The sequence below is a fragment of the Oncorhynchus masou genome, unplaced genomic scaffold (genome assembly GCF_036934945.1).
Source record: "Oncorhynchus masou masou isolate Uvic2021 unplaced genomic scaffold, UVic_Omas_1.1 unplaced_scaffold_1225, whole genome shotgun sequence".
Classification (NCBI taxonomy): domain Eukaryota; kingdom Metazoa; phylum Chordata; class Actinopteri; order Salmoniformes; family Salmonidae; genus Oncorhynchus; species Oncorhynchus masou.
The window spans coordinates 36,710-53,552 of record NW_027002051.1 but is presented as its reverse complement, the minus strand read 5'-3'; the positions used below and the strand labels follow the sequence as shown (position 1 = coordinate 53,552).

Below are 16,843 nucleotides of genomic sequence, written 5' to 3'. Positions count from 1 at the left end.
GATAAAATTGTAGACCTGCACAAGGCTGGGAAGGGCTACAGGACAATAGGCAAGCAACTTGGTGAGAAGGGAACAACTGTTGGCGCAATTATTAGAAAATGGAAGAAGTTCAAGATGACGGTCAATCACCCTCTATCTGGAGCTCCATGCAAGATCTCACCTCGTGGGGCATCAATGATCATGAGGACGGTGATGGATCAGCCCAGAACTACACGGCAGGACCTGGTCAATGACCTGAAGAGAGCTGGGACCACAGTCTCAAAGAAAACCATTAGTAACACACGACGCCGTCATGGATTAAAATCCTGCAGCGCACGCAAGGTCCCTCTGCTCAAGCCAGTGCATGTCCAGGTCCGTCTGTAGTTTGCCAATGACCATCTGGATGATCCAGAAGAGGAATGGGAGAAGGTCATGTGGTCTGATGAGACAAAAATAGAGCTTTTTGGTCTAAACTTCACTCGCCGTGTTTGGAGGAAGAAGAAGGATGAGTACAACCCCAAGAACACCATCCCAACCGTGAAGCATGGAGGTGGAAACATAATTCTTTGGGGATGTTTTTCTGCAAAGGGGACAGGACGACTGCACTGTATTGAGGGGAGGATGGATGGGGCCATGTACCACGAGATCTTGGCCAACAACCTCCTTCCCTCAGTAAGAGCATTGAAGATGCGTCGTGACTGGGATTTCCAGCATGACAACGACCCGAAACACACAGCCAGGGCAACTAAGGAGTGGCTCCGTAAGAAGCATCTCAAGGTCCTGGAGTGGCCTAGCCAGTCTCCAGACCTGAACCCAATAGAACATCTTTGGAGGGAGCTGAAAGTCCGTATTGCCCAGTGACAGCCCCGAAACCTTATAGTTCTGGAGAAGGTCTGTATGGAGGAGTGGGCCAAATTCCCTGCTGCAGTGTGCAAACCTGGTCAAGAACTACAGGAAACGTATGATCTCTGTAATTGCAAACAAAGGTTTCTGTACCAAATATTAAGTTCTGCTTTTCAGAAGTATCAAATACTTATGTCATGCAATAAAATGCAAATTGATTACTTAAAAATCATTTCTGGATTTGTGCTTTAGACTCTGTCCCTCACATTTGAAGTGTACCTGTGATAAAAAAATTACAGACCTCTCATGCTTTGTAAGTAGGAAAACTTGTACAATTGGCAGGGTATCAAATACTTGTTCTCCCCACTGTATAGTTGATGTTGTGCCTTCAAAGGCTAGTCACAGGTAAAAGTTGTTCAAGCAGGAAAATGGATAATTAAGTTCTAGTAGAATCCACATAATAAACATGGGTCTGTCGAACATTTGAAGTTTGTTGTGATTGTAGCTGCTACACCTGGACAATAGATTTTATTACCAGACTTCTCTGGTCTCTACTCCTCCCGTTATGGAGTCTGAGACGCCGAAGTTTCCCACCTTTAGCTCTGACAAATTGAACACCCTAGTCATTGGCGACTCCATTACCCGCAGTATTAGACTTAGATCATACACTGTTTACCAGGGGGCAGGGCTACCGATGTTAAGGCTAATCTGAAAATGGTACTGGCTAAAGCTAAAACTGGCGAGTGTAGAGAGTATAGAGATATTGTTATCCACGTCGGCACCAACAATGTTAGGATGAAACAGTCAGAGGTCACCAAGTGCAACGTAGCTTCAGCCTATACATCTAGAAAGATGTTTCGGCATCGAGTAATTGTCTCTGGCCCCCTCCCAGTCAGGGGAGTGATGAGCTCTACAGCAGAGTCTCAAAACTCAATCGCTGGTTGAAAACTGTTTTCTGCCCCTCCCAAAATATAGAATTTGTAGATAATTGGCCCTCTTTCTGGGACTCACCCACAAACAGGACCAAGCCTGGTCTGTTGAGGAGTGACGGACTCCATCCTAACTGGAGGGGTGCTCTCATCTTATCTACCAACATAGACAGGGCTCTAACTCCTCTAGCTCCACAATGAAATAGAGTGCAAGCCAGGCAGCAGGCTGTTAGCTAGCCTGCCAGCTTAATGGAGTCTGCCACTAGCACAGTCAGTGTAGTCAGCTCAGCTATTCCCATTGAGACTGTGGCTGTGCCTCGACCTAGGTTGGTCAAAACTAAACATGGCGGTGTTCTCCTTAGCAATCTCATGAGAATAAATACCTCCTCCATTCCTGCCATTATAGAAAGAGATCGTGATACCTCACATCTCAAAATAGGGCTACTTAATGTTAGATCACTTCAAAGGCAGTTATAGTCAATGAACTAATCACTGATCATAATCTTGATGTGATTGGCTTGACTGAGTTAAATGAAGCCTCACCTCCTGGTTACACTAGTGACAATATCCCTCGTGCATCCCGCAAAGGCGGAGGTGTTGCTAACATTTACGATAGCAAATTTCAATTTACAAAATAACCCCCAACCTTTTTCGTCTTTTGAGCTTCTCAATCACTTTTTATAGCTTCTGTTTACAGGCCTCCTGGGCCATAAACAGTGTTCCTCATTGAGTTCCATGAATTCCTATCGGACCTTGTAGTCATAGCAGATAATATTCAAATTTTTGGTGATTTTAATATTCACATGGAAAAGTCCACAGACCCACTCAAAAAAGGCTTTCGGAGCCATCATCGACTCATTGGGGTTTGTCCAACATGTCTCTGGACCCACTCACTGTCACAGTCACAGTCATACTCTGGACCTAGTTTTGTACCATGGAATAAACATTGTGGATCTTAATGTTTTTCCTCATAATCCTGGACTATCGGACCACCATTTTATTACGGTTGCAATCGCAACAAATAATCTGCTCAGACCCCAACCAAGGAGCATCAAAAGTCGTGCTATAAAATATCAAACAACCGAAAGATTCCTTGATGCCCTTTCAGACTCCCTCTGCCTACCCAAGGACGTCAGAGGACAAAAATAAGTTAACCACCTAATTGAGGAACTAAATTTAACCTTGCGCAATACCCAAGATGCAGTTGCACCCCTAAAAACTAAAAACATTTGTCATTAGAAACTAGCTCCCTGGTATACAGAAAATACCCGAGCTCTGAAGTAAGCTTCCAGAAAATTGGAACAGAAATGGCACCACACCAAACTGGAAGTCTTCCGACTAGCTTGGAAAGACAGTACCGTGCAGTATCGAAGAGCCGTCACTGCTGCTCCACCAAACTGGAAGTCTTCCGACTAGCTTGGAAAGACAGTACCGTGCAGTATCGAAGAACTCTCACTGCTCGATCATCCTATTTTTCCAACTTAATTGAGGAAAATAAGAACAATCCTACATTTATTTTTGATACTGTCGCAAAGCTAACTAAAAGGCAGTATTTCCCAAGAGAGGATGGCTTTCACTTCAGCAGTAATAAATTCATGAACGTCTTTGAGGAAAAGATCATGATCATTAGAAAACAAATTACTGACTCATGTTTAAATCTGCGTATTCCTCCAAAGCTCAGTTGTCCTGAGTCTGCACAACTCTACCAGGACCTAGGATCAAGAGAGACACTCAAGTGTTTTAGTACTATATCTCTTGACACAATGATGAAAATAATCATGGCCTCTAAACCTTCAAGCTGCATACTGGACCCTATTCCATCTAAACTACTGAAAGAGCTGCTTCCTGTGCTTGGCCCTCCTATGTTGAACATAATAAACGGCTCTCTATCCACCGGATGTGTACCAAACTCACTAAAAGTGGCAGTAACAAAGCCTCGCTTGAAAAAGCCAAACCTTTACCCAGAAAATATAAAAAACTAATCAGCCTATGTTGAATCTTCCATTCCTCTCAAAAATGTTAGAAAAAGTTGTTGCACGGCAACTCACTGCCTTCCTGAAGACAAACAACATATATGAAATGCTTCAGTCTGGTTTAAGACCCCATCAAAGCACTGAGACTGCACTTGTGAAGGTGGTAAATGACCTTTTAATGGCGTCAGACCGATGCTCTGTATCTGTCCTCGTGCTCCTAGACCTTAGTGCTGCTTTTGATACCATCGATCACCACATTCTTTTGGAGAGATTGGAAACCCAAACTGGTCAACACGGACAAGTTCTGTCCTGGTTGTGATCTTATCTGTCGGAAAGATATCAGTTTGTCTCTGTGAATGGTTTGTCGGCTGCTAGAATCCTGACTAGAACCAAAATATTGGATCATATTACTCCAGTGCTAGTCTCCCTACACTGGCTTCCTGTCAAGGCAAGGGTTGATTTCAAGGTTTTACTGCTAACTTACAAAGCATTACATGGGCTTGCTCCTACCTATCTCTCTGATTTGGTCCTGCCGTACATACCTGCACGTACGCTATGGTCACAAGACGCAGGCCTCCTAATTATCCCTAGAATTTCTAAGCTGGAGGCAGGGATTTCTCCTATAGAGCTCCATTTTTATGGAATGGTCTGCCTACCCATGTGAGAGACACAGACTCAGTCTCAACCTTTAAGTCTTTACTGAAGACTCATCTCTTCAGTACATCATATGATTGAGTGTAGTCTGGCCTAGCAGTGTGAAGGTGAAGGGAAAGGCTCTGGAGCAATGAACAGCCCTTGCTGTCTCTGCCTGGCTGGTTCCCCTCTCTCGACTGGGATTTTCTGCCTCTAACCCTATTATAGGAGCTGAGTCACTGGCTTACTGGTGCTCTTCCATGCCGTCCCTAGGAGGGGTATGTCACTTGAGTGGGTTGAGTCACTGACGTGATCGTCCTTTCTGGATTGGTGCCCCCCCTTGGGTTGTGCCGTGGCGGAGATCTTTGTGGGCTATACTCGGCCTTGTCTCAGGATGGTAAGTTGGTGGTTGAAAATATCCCTCTAGTGGTGTGGGGGCTGTGCTTTGGCAAAGTGGGTGGGGTTATATCCTGCCTGTTTGGCCCTGTCCGGGGGTATCATCGGATGGGGCCACAGTGTCTCCTGACCCCTCCTGTCTCAGCCTCCAGTATTTATGCTGCAGTAGTTTATGTGTCGGGCGGCTAGGGTCAGTCTGCTATATCTGGAGTACTTCTCCTGCCTTTTCAGGTCTCCTGTGTGAATTGAAGTATGCTCTCTCTAATTCTCTCTTTCTCTCTTTCTTTCTTTCATTCTTTCTTTCTTTCTCTCGGAGGACCTTAGCCCTAGGACCATGCCTCAGGACTACCTGGCATGATGACTCCTTGCTGTCCCCAGTCCACCTGGCCGTTTTGCTGCTCCAGTTTCAACTGTTCTGCCTGCGGCTATGGAACCCTGACCTGTTCGCCAGACATGCTGCCTGTCCCAGACCTGCTGTTTTCAACTCTCTTGAGACAGCAGGAGCAGAAGAGATACTCTTAATGATCGGATATGAAAAGCCAACTGACATTTACTCCTGAGGTGCTGAATTGTTGCACCTTCGACAACTACTGTGATTATTATTATTTGACCATGCTGGTCATTTATGAACATTTGAACATCTTGGCCATGTTCTGTTATAATCTCCAGCCGGCACAGCCAGAAGAGGACTGGCCACCCCTCATAGCCTGGTTCCTCTCTAGGTTTCTTCCTAGGTTTAGGCCTTTCTAGGGTGTTTTTACTAGCCACCGTGCTTATACACCTGCATTGCTTGCTGTTTGGGGTTTTAGGCTGGGTTTCTGTACAGCACTTTGAGATATCAGCTGATGTAAGAAGGGCTATATAAATACATTTGATTTGATTTGATTTAATTGCCTTGCTAATAGATTGAAGCATAATTGGGTTTATTTTCAGCCTCTTCATTTTGGAACCTCTATCTGCTCTGATTGATCTAGAAGAGGCGCTATATGGGGCAGAAACAACATTTGCTATGATATAAGAGGCTTTGAGATCCTTTTAGTCCGGCTATGTGGCCGCGCTGTGCGGTGCAATTAAGAGCCTTCAGTCCAACGGCCTTCATTTCCTTTATTAACTCCCACAGAGGTCACTAGGCAACCAGGCACAAGAAGCATGAAATTATACCTAACGCAGAGGAAACTCATTATCAATAAAATCACAAGCGTGAAGGCAATTACAGATAATAACTGTGTGAAAAAAAAAAGTGCTGAGGTTTGTGAGGAGCGGAGAGGAGCGGAGGGGGACCGGGGAGGCCAGTCAGCTGAATAGAAGCACTGGATGCATCCCAAATGCCACCTTATTCCATATATAGTGCACTACTTCTGACCAGAGCCTATAGTCAGATGGTCCCTGATCAAAAGTAGTGCACTATATAGGGAATAGGATGGCATTTTGGGACACAGCCAATGCCTTATTTACAGGGGATGGGTCTCCCAAGAACAAAGAACAGGCCCCAGACAAAGACACCATTACCCGTTTGGAACTTTTTTTTTCTCAGCCAGGGAGCTTAATCCGTTGATGCAGTGGCACACGGTAGACAAAAAGAGTCTGTCCGCCCGCCGGACTCAAAACATGGAGTATAATGGGAACCCGGTGCAGGAAGATAAAAATAGGCCCTCCCTGCATTTCTTGTTAAACCAGGATGAATCTCACATTGAAATAGTAGTGTTATTCCATTTAAGGCCTGAATGCAAACTCCCTTGAGCTGTCTTCTAATAGAGTGGGGGTCTTTTGTGGCCGGACAAACATTTGATGACAGAAAAACAAAGCAGCCCATCTGTAAATAAGTGTATTGAATTTAATAATGACAATTTAGAAGGAGGGCCGCAAACGCTTGGCAGCAGAACAGTTGGCTGAGCAAGGCTGCCGTTTACATTGAAAAACAATATACACTATATATACAGCAATACGTGGACACCCCTTCAAATTAGTAGATTCAGCTATTTCAGCCGCACCCATTGCTGACAGGTGTATAACATCAAGCACACAGCAATGCAATCTCCATAGACAAATATTGGCAGGAGAATGGCCTTACTGAAGAGCTCAGTGACTTTCAAGGTGGCACAGTCATAGGATGCCACCTTTCCAACAAGTCAGTTCGTCAAATTTCTGCCCTGCTTGAGCTGCCCCGGTCAACATATGTGCTGTTATTGTGAAATGGAAACGTCTAGAAGCAATGGCTAAGCCGCAAAGAGGGAGGACACACAAGCTCACAGAACGGGACCGGCGAGTGCTGAAGTAAGTAGTGTAATAAAACCCGCTTGTCCTCGGTTGCAACACTCACTACCTTGTTCCAAACTGCCTGTGGAAGCAACGTCAGCACAAGAACAGTTCGTTGGAAGTTTGATGAAATGGGTTTCCATGGCCGAGCAGCTGCACACAAGCCTAAGATGACCATGCTCAATGCCAGGCGTTGGCTGGTGTGGTGCAACATCCGCTGCCATTGGACACTGGAGCAGTGGAAACGTGTTCTCTGGAGTAATGAATCACTCTTCACCATCTGGCAGTCCGATGGACGAATCTGGGTTTGGCGGATGCCAGGAGAATGCTACCTGCCCCAATGCATAGTGCCAGCTGTAAAGTTGGTGGAGGAGGAATAATGGTCTAGGGTTTTTTCATGGCTCGGGCTAAGCCCCTTAGATCCAGTGAAGGGAAATCTTAAGGCTACAGCATACCACGACGAGTCTGTGCTTCTAACATTGTGTAAACATTTTTGGGAAGGCCCTTTCCTGTTTCAGCTTGTCAATGGCCCCGTGCACAAAGCGAGGTGCATACAGAAATGTTTTGTCAAGATCGGTATGGAAGAACTTGACTGGCCTGCACAGAGCCCTGACCTCAATCCCATCGAACACCTTTGGGATGAATTGGAACGCTGACTGCGAGCCAGGCCTAATTGCCCAACATCAGTGCCAAACCTCACTAATGCTCTTGTGACTGAATGGGTGCAAGTACCCGCAGCAATGTTCCAACATCTAGTGGAAAGCCTTCCCAGAAGAGTGGAGGCTGTTATAACAGCAAAGGGGGACCAACTCCATATTAATGCCCATGATTTTGGAATGAGATGTTCGACGAGCAGGTGTCCACATACTTTTGGTCATGTAGTGTATATTAATTTACACAAAGACAGGACAGTTGTTTCATAGCTGTTCTCACATTGATTGTTTTTTTAAGAGGTAACAACAAAAATATCTAAAAACTGAAATTTCACAGATATTACACAACACCACCACCAAAAGCATCCTGTTATAACTAGACTAGTGGAGGGGCTCTGTCTTACCAGTGATCTTGAACAAAGGAAAAGGAGCAGTTGCCACTACCTTGCTCTACAACCAAGGTGCATGAACTGAGGAGTAAACGGAAGAGAAGAGGAATTCTTGGAAGAGGAACTCTTGGAGGGAAGTTGGAGTTGATAAAAACACATGGTCATTGATATAACTAACACGTTTCGGCCCTTACAGTTCATCAGGGTTTTACAGATATCTAGTAAAATGAGATCACTTACCAGTGATCTTGGCCTGGGTGGTGTCCAGGGGTCCGGTAGGGAACAACAGCTCTCCATGGTCTCCTCCAGAGAGGGGGCCATATTTGATGCGGTAGTTGTCTACTTGAGCCTGGCTGTTCTTCCACTCCAGAGTAATGCTCTCGTCAGTCAGCTCTACCGTCTGCAGGTCCCGTGGGGCATCCAGGTCTGGAACACATCCAGTCATAGATCAGGCAGGGGGGAATGTCATGATCCCCTCGCAAATACAATACGATGTGTGGTCCAGACCCCAGTTGAGAACAGACCAACACTTACTTATCGCCAGTTAGTATGTTTGTCTAGGATGTGGCCCCCTGGGCAAAATGACTTTGACACCCCTGGCCTAGTTGATCAAAGATACTGGACAGTTTTTTATCTATTTTTTAAGCTTATTGGATATTTATTTTAATTGAATCTAAATGTATAACAGCTAAAGGGTAAGACATGAACATATAAACATTTCAATAATCAACATTACCTTTATTCTAATCAATGATCCAGCAAACAAATTATTACACATCCATAATTTTGATATTGTGCTGTTTAAAGAGATCCACACTTCCAGCCACTTTCCCCAAATTCCCATGTTTTCCAGAAATCCCGGTTGAACGATTTCCAGATTTCCTGCTTATTCCCTCCCGATTCCAGGTTTTTCCAGAAATCCCGGTTGAACGATTTCCAGATTTCCTATTTATTCCCTCCTGATTCAAAGATCTCTGGAAAACTTTTGCAACCCTAGTGTTGTATAGTTTGCTTGTCCCTAATGGGCCTTGATGCACTATAAATGGAATAAGGTGCCAAATGGAATACAACTCTAGTCTTACCTGTTAGGAAGGTCTCAGATACAGGCACGCTGGTCATCTCTCCCCTCTTGGCCATGAGCGACACCTCATACTCTGTGTCAGGGTTCAGGCTGCCCAGGTGGTGCTGTGTGTCGCTGGAGGACAGCTCCACTGTGTTCCTGTCTGAGGGTTTTTTGCTGGGCCCATAGGACACTCTCACCCCATCCACCATGGCCACAGGCAGGAACCAGGTCACCAGCGCTGTGGTGTCCGTTACATCACGCAAATTCACCTCTCTAGGAGAATCGATCTCTGGGAAGAGAGGAGGTGGGGGGTGTGAATACAGGGTGCGATATGAATACAGCTCTGTGATACCTGGTCAAATGTATTGCACTATATAGGGAATAGGGTGCAGTTTGGGTCACACCCCAGGACTGAGAACATTTAGTTAGCATTCATGATGTTTTTTATGTAGAGCAGCATTTCCCAAACTAAGTCCTCGAGTCCCCAGGGGGTGCACATTTTGGTTTTTGCCATAACATTACACAGCTGATTCAAATGATCAAACTTGATGATTAGTTGATTATTTTAATCAGCTGTGTAGTGCTAGAGCAAAAACCAAAACATGCACCCCTTGGGGTCCCGAGAACCGAGTTTGGTCAGAGAACGGGGTTTATTAAGGCTGGTTGTCTATTTTTAATAAGGTGATACTGGGTGCAGGTGTCCTGGTACAAGGCCATGGATTTTACAGATATCTAGTAAAATGAGATCACTTACCAGTGATCTTGGCCTGGGCAGAGAGACTATGGATATGATTTAAAAAGTTTGAGCTCTCATCAGAGCCTTTGTTACAGGGTTGAATATGAATAGTGACAGGATTTACTACCAATAATCATTTGAAAATGAACTATGTTTTCTTTTAGGCATCCATGCATGACATTATTAATTTAAGTACAGATCAAAACCCAGAGCATGAAAGGCACTTTCCCTAGATTATGATGGAATGGATTTGTCACAATTAGCAACTTCAGGAAAGTCAACCTTCTGCAGAAGAAAGATAAAACAGGGAATCTGCACTGGAGCTTAACATAGATTTAACCGCAAATGAGATTGGCTGGCTGTGTGTGTGTGTGTGTGTGTGTGTGTGTGTGTGTGTGTGTGTGTGTGTGTGTGTGTGTGTGTGTGTCGTTCGAGGGTTGTGATTGTTTCCTGGGAGGATGATGGCTTCCCATGAGCCGGAGTGGTCCCTCCCTCCCACACAAACACACACCATAGGGGAGGGGATGTGGGAGGGCATGGGGGAGGGGATCTGGCTTCCAGTTGAAGCTCGCATCCGCTACAAGACCATGGTGCTTGCCTACGGAGCTGTGAGGGGAACGGCACCGCAGTACCTCCAGGCTCTGATCAGGCCCTACACCCAAGCAAGGGCACTGCGTTCATCCACCTCTGGCCTGCTCGCCTCCCTACCATTGAGGAAGTACAGTTCCCGCTCAGCCCAGTCAAAACTGTTCGCTGCTCTGGCCCCCCAATGGTGGAACAAACTCCCTCACGACGCCAGGACAGCGGAGTCAATCACCACCTTCCGGAGACACCTGAAACCCCACCTCTTCAAGGAATACCTAGGATAGGATAAGTAATCCTTCTCACCACCCCCCCCCCCTTAATGATTTAGATGCACTATTGTAAAGTGGCTGTTCCACTGGATGTCAGAAGGTGAATTCACCAATTTGTAAGTCGCTCTGGATAAGAGCGTCTGCTAAATGACTTAAATGTAATGTAAATGTAAATCTCTCCATGCAATTAGTCCCACAGAATGCTAATCCCACTACACTATGTCTATGTGACTATTAAAACTTACCCTGATCAGACACCATGTATAGATGGCAGCATTCGCGCAAAGCTGAATGTGCGAGCCATCACATTCAATGATGGAAAGATGACTAGGAATATGGCCGAATATAAACAGTGTAGTTATTCCCTCTGCAAGGCAATCAAACAAGTGGAATGCTGGTATAGGGACAACGTAGAGTTGCAATTCAACGGCTCAGACACGAGACGAATGTGGCAGAGTCTACAGGCAGTTATGGACTACAAAAAGAAACCCAGCCAAGTCACGGGCACCGACGTCTTGCTTCCAGAAAAACTAAACAACATTGCCCGCATTGAGGGTAATACAGTGCCACCGACGCGGCCCGCTACCAGGGACTGCGGTCCCCCCTCTCCTTCTCCGTGGCCGATGTGAGTAAGACATTTCAACGTGTTAACCCTCACAAGGCTGCTGGCCAAGACGGCGTCCTTAGCCGCGTCCTCAGAGCATGTGCAGACCAGCTGGCTGGTGTGTTTACGGACATATTCAATTGCTCCCTATCCCAGTCTGCTGCACCCACATGCTTCAAGATGGCTACCATTGTTCCTATACCCAAGAATGCAAAGATAACTGAACTAAATGACTATCACGTCGTAGTACTCACCTCTGTCATCCTGGTGTGCTTTGAGAGACTAGTCAAGGATCATATCACCTCCACCTTACTTGCCACCCTAGACCCACTTCAGTTTGCAAACCGCCCCAACAGGTCCACAGACGATGCAATCGACCGTCACACCGCACACTGCCCTATCCCATCTGGACAAGAGGAATACCTATGTAAGCATGTTGTTCATTGACTACAGCTCAGCAATCAACACCATAGTACCCTCCAAGCTCATCATTAAGCTTAAGGCCCTGGGTCTCAACCCCGCCCTGTGCAATTGCATCCTGGACTTTCTGACGGCCCGCCCCCAGGTGGTGAAGGTAGGAATCAACATCTCCTCTTCACTGATCCTCAACACTGGGGCCCCACAAGGGTATGTGCTCAGCCCCCTCCTGTACTCCCTGTTCACCCATGACTGCGTGGCCATGCACGCCTCCAGCTCAATCATCAAGTTTGCAGATGACACAACAGTAGCGGGCTTGATTACCAACAACGACGAGACAGCCTACAGGGAGGAGGTGAGGGCACATGGAGTGTGGTGTCATGAAAACAACCTATAACTTAATGTCAACAAAACAGGGGAGATGATTGTGGACTTCAGGAAACAGCAGAGGTAGCACCCCAGCCTACAGGGAGGAGGTGAGGGCACATGGAGTGTGGTGTCAGGAAAACAACCTCTCACTCAACATCAACAAAACAAAGGAGATGATCGTGGACTTCAGGAAACAGCAGAGAGAGCACTCCTCTATCCACATCGACAGGACAATAGTGACGTAGGTGGAAAGTTTTAAGTTCCTCAGCATACACATCACGGACAAACTGAAATGGTCCAGCCACACAGACAGTGTGGTGAAGAAGGATCAACAGGAGGCTGAATAATTTTGGCTTGTCACCTAAAACCCTCACAAACGTTTACAGATGTACAATTCAAAGCGCCCTGTCGGGCTGTATCACTGCCTGGTATGGCAACTGCGCCGCCCTCAACCACAAGACTCTCCAGAGGGTGGTGCGGTCAGCACAACGCATCACCAGGAGCAAACTACCTGCCCTCCAGGACACCTACAGCATTCGATGTCACAAGGAAGGCAAAAAAGATCATCAAGGACAACCACCACCCATCCCACTGCCTGTTCACCCCGCTATCATCCAGAAGGCGAGGTCAGTACAGGTGCATCAAAGCACGGACCGAGAGACTGAAAAACAACTTCTATCTCAAGGCCATTAGACTGATAAACAGCCATCACTAACACAGAGGCTGCTACCTACATACAGACTCAAATCACTGGCCACTTTAATAAATGCATCACTAGTCACCTAAAAAAATGACACTTTAATAATGTTTACATGTCTTCCATTACTCATCTCATATGTGTATACTGTATTTTATCCCATCTATTGCATCTTGCCAATGCCGTTTGGCCATTGCTCATCCATATATTTATATGTACATATTCCTATTCCATCCCTTTACATTTGTGTATTAGGTCATTGTGAAATTGTTGGATTACTTGTTAGATATTGCTGCACTGTCTGAACTAGAAGCACAAGCATTTCACTACACTTGCATTAGCATCTGCTAACCATGTGTATGTGACCAATAAAATTTGATTTGATTTGATGTGGCATGAGTCTGTGTGTTTTAATGGCAGACATAGAGAGGCCTTGAGCTACATGGTGATCTAGGTAACATAATCCCAGTGCTGTTGTGTAAAAGTATGTTTGTGTGTGTTTATATGTGTGTGTTTATATGTATGTGTGTGTGTGTGTGTGTGTGTGTGTGTGTGTGTGTGTGTGTGTGTGTGTGTGTGTGTGTGTGTGTGTGTGTGTGTGTGTGTGTGTGTGTGTGTGTGTGTGTGTGTGTGTGTGTGTGTGTGTGTGTACGTGTGTGTGTGTGTGTGTGTACGTGTGTGTATGCGTGTCTCAGGTTCCAATGTTCAACAGCTCAACAGCTCCATAAACTTTAGACACGGACATGCTCGTCCTATAGTGTCAGTCAACGCTATAATGTACAAACTACCCTCCGATAAAGAGGAAGGGGGGCGTATAAGAGGGGAATGTCAGGTAGCTCGTGGTTTAGTTCTGTTTACTCTGGCAAAGCGAATGCATTTTTCAAACCATAAATAAGCAGAGAGAGCCTGACCTTGAATTGGGATGGAGGTGAGGCAATACAGGTTAGTACAGAAACCTGTGAAGAACATTTGCTTAAGGATATTGAAATGTCTTTACTCTGATTTGTTGAAAGAGAACTCTTGCAAGGGCAGGGGTGAAAGCTCCCAGTCTGTTCAGCTCCCACGTCAGCGCTGGCATGTTAAAAACCATGAGCTGGCGCACACCCAAGAGAAATAGTTTGTGTGGAGGTGCTGACTAACGGCGAATGAACTATAAACTATCAAAAGAAAGAAAGTCGCACACTCCATGTATAAACTCCCAGCAATTTAACGGGTATTTGCCAACATTTCGGCATCACTGTGCCTTCCTTTGGGTAATGTCATGAATACTTGAACCAGGTTATGTAGACAAACAGTGCAATTAGTGTAATCAATGACAGTAGTGAGGGGTGTGTCTTAATGATTAAGTTAATTAAAATGAATTTGTGAAACTGTTAAAAAAATAGTATATGGCATATTAAATATATTACACTATTGTTATCATATAGAAACATAATGGAATATTGTATCATATTAGCATCAACATACGTTGGTTGTTTCATTCAATTTCACATAATCATTTCGTACTTAATTTCATATTTGTTACATGTAATCTTTTGGTTCAACCTGAATGTATAATGAACACCATCAATGATGATGCCTAATATACATTAAGGTTGAACCAAAATATCACATTTAACAAATATGAAATGAAATAGAAAATTATTATGTGAAATTGAATGAAAGAACATATGTTGATGCTAATATGATGTACAATATTCCATTATGTTTCTATATGATAACAATAGCGTAACATATTTAATATGCCATATACTATTTTTTAACAGTTTCACAAATTCATTTTAATTAACTTAATCATTATGACACACCCATTACTACTGTCATTTATTACACTCATTGCACTTTTTGTCTACATAACCTGGTTCAAGTATTCATGACATTACCCTGAGGAAGGCACAGTGATGCCTAAACATTGGTAAATACCCATGCTGGTAGTTTATACATGGAGTGTGTGACTTTCTTTATTTTGATAGTTTAGGGCTGGAATGTTCCAGAAAGCTTTTTTTCCTAAATGACAATAACACACCATTCTCCATGACTATTCTTTAATGTGTTGGTAGTGCAGTATATTTTAACCTCCCCTCGAGCCACCTAAAAATAGCTTGGCTAGTGAGAGGGTACGAGATGTATAGTTTCAACATGAAACCTATTGTTATATTGATCCCATAAAAGCCATTAGCCCTTATAGCAGCAGCATTATGGAAATATGATTTCCACATAAATGTTAACCAGCCGAAGGGGTAGGGATGGCTGTTTACTACCTCTGGTAAATCAAGACGTTGCCATGAAAAGTGACAAGCTAATCACTCAATATTGGCACTTCAAGGTGCCTTGGATAGACTGTCCAGCTGCATCCCAAATGGATGCACTATAAAGGAAATAGGGTGCCATTTGGAACACACTCAGAGCTGCAGCAGTGCGGATATTCAATAGAGAAACCTAGTGAATCAAGGTGACAAGGTTTTTTCTGTGTGTAACTATGACAGCTGTAAGCTGCTTCTGAGTCTGTGTGTATTGCTGGGAATCATGTCTTTTAAATCTCCAGCAGGCGGTCAGAATGGCGTAGAAGGGGTTTATAGATTATATCCAATGCAAATATGTCATGAATACAAGGATTAAAGAACACTTGAGGTTGGCAATAAATAGTTCATCATATTTTGAAATAGTTATTTCATTTACTTGTTTTATTGCGCGACAAGCTACCATCTACGCAGATTCAACATTCAGGTTAATTTTCCAACTGAAAGATATTGGCCTAGAGGAGCAATTTTTTGTCCTAAAAAACAAGTGAATAGAACTCTATAAGTGCTGTATTATGGACTCACTTGTGAAAAGGCTTTTGCGTGCTGCAGGTCCGCTGGTGTTGTTCTTCACCACCTCCAGTTTGACCTCGTACTCCTGACCAGGTCCCAGCCCAGACTGCTCGAACATGGTGTCAGGGCTGCCCAGGGAGTTCAGAATCTCCCCCTTCTCCTCTTTCTGACAACACCAAACATCACCAGTCATTAAAATGGGATGGCATGTTTTATGACACACTTCACCTTGGGGATCAATAAAGTACCTATCTATCTAGGATATATCTACCGTTACCCACCTCAAAGCCAAGGTTAGACTTGGGCCGATTCCCAAATGGCACCCTAAACACTACTTTCCCAGGGCCCCTCTGGTCAAAAGTAGCACACTTTATAGTAGATGGGGTGCTATTTGGGAATAGGGCAGCCACATCGTACTCAGAGGATTCTGTCTGTGATGGTTAAACTACTGTAAGGATGTGGGGGGGGGACTGAATGTAATGAACTGTGGCTTTCATGTCTGTGGGCTACTTCTCATAGGCTTTGGAATAGAAAAAACAAAGCATTCAGAAACAATAATGGTTCTGTGCCTCATTGCTGCAGTACATGGCCATTAGAGCTGTCGACAGAAGCCTCGCAGAACATTTAGTCACATTTAACTGCTGACTTAGAGACTTGAATACGGGCTCTGCTACATTATTTCCACAGGATACTCAGGTTCACATAGTATTTGTCCCAAATGGCACCCTACACCCTATTCCCTATACTGTGCACTACTTTTGACCTGAAACTATAGACCCATAGGCTTCTGGTCAAAAGTAGTGCTCTATATAGGGAAAGGTGTGCCATTTAGAACACAAACGCACATAGCCAGGGCAATTACTGAAGCTAGGAGTGGGTCTGTCATTCCTTTCAGGGGGCGGTGTATGGTTTCGACCACAGGAAAGTGGGGATAATGATAGGCTTTTGGCTTCTGAAGATCTCAGCCTCCTCCATGTAGAATATGTAGAGACAGATCAATTAACAACAAAATGCACCATGGGAGACGAGGGAAAGGCGTGTTCCTCACTCAGATTGTTTGAAGACGACGGGTCTACTACTGATAACTCAGTCAGATTGTTTGTTTCTAAGATGAGAGGTCTTCTACTGTCAGTATCTAGAGATGAGAGGTCTGATAACTCAGTGTTTCATAGATGAGAGGTCTACTACTGATAACTCAGTGTTTCTATAGATGAGAGGTCTACTACTGATAACTCAGTG

General features: G+C 44.6%; 1 protein-coding gene across 1 annotated transcript in view; it reads right to left on the bottom strand.

The window, feature by feature from the left end:
* LOC135529975 (tenascin-like) overlaps window positions 1–16,843 on the bottom strand; it is a 46,158-nt gene that overhangs the window by 28,057 nt on the left and 1,258 nt on the right. The window contains 3 exon segments of the mRNA XM_064958371.1: window positions 8,292–8,477; window positions 9,134–9,403; window positions 15,617–15,766. Of these exon segments, the coding sequence (XP_064814443.1) occupies window positions 8,292–8,477; window positions 9,134–9,403; window positions 15,617–15,766 (606 nt within the window).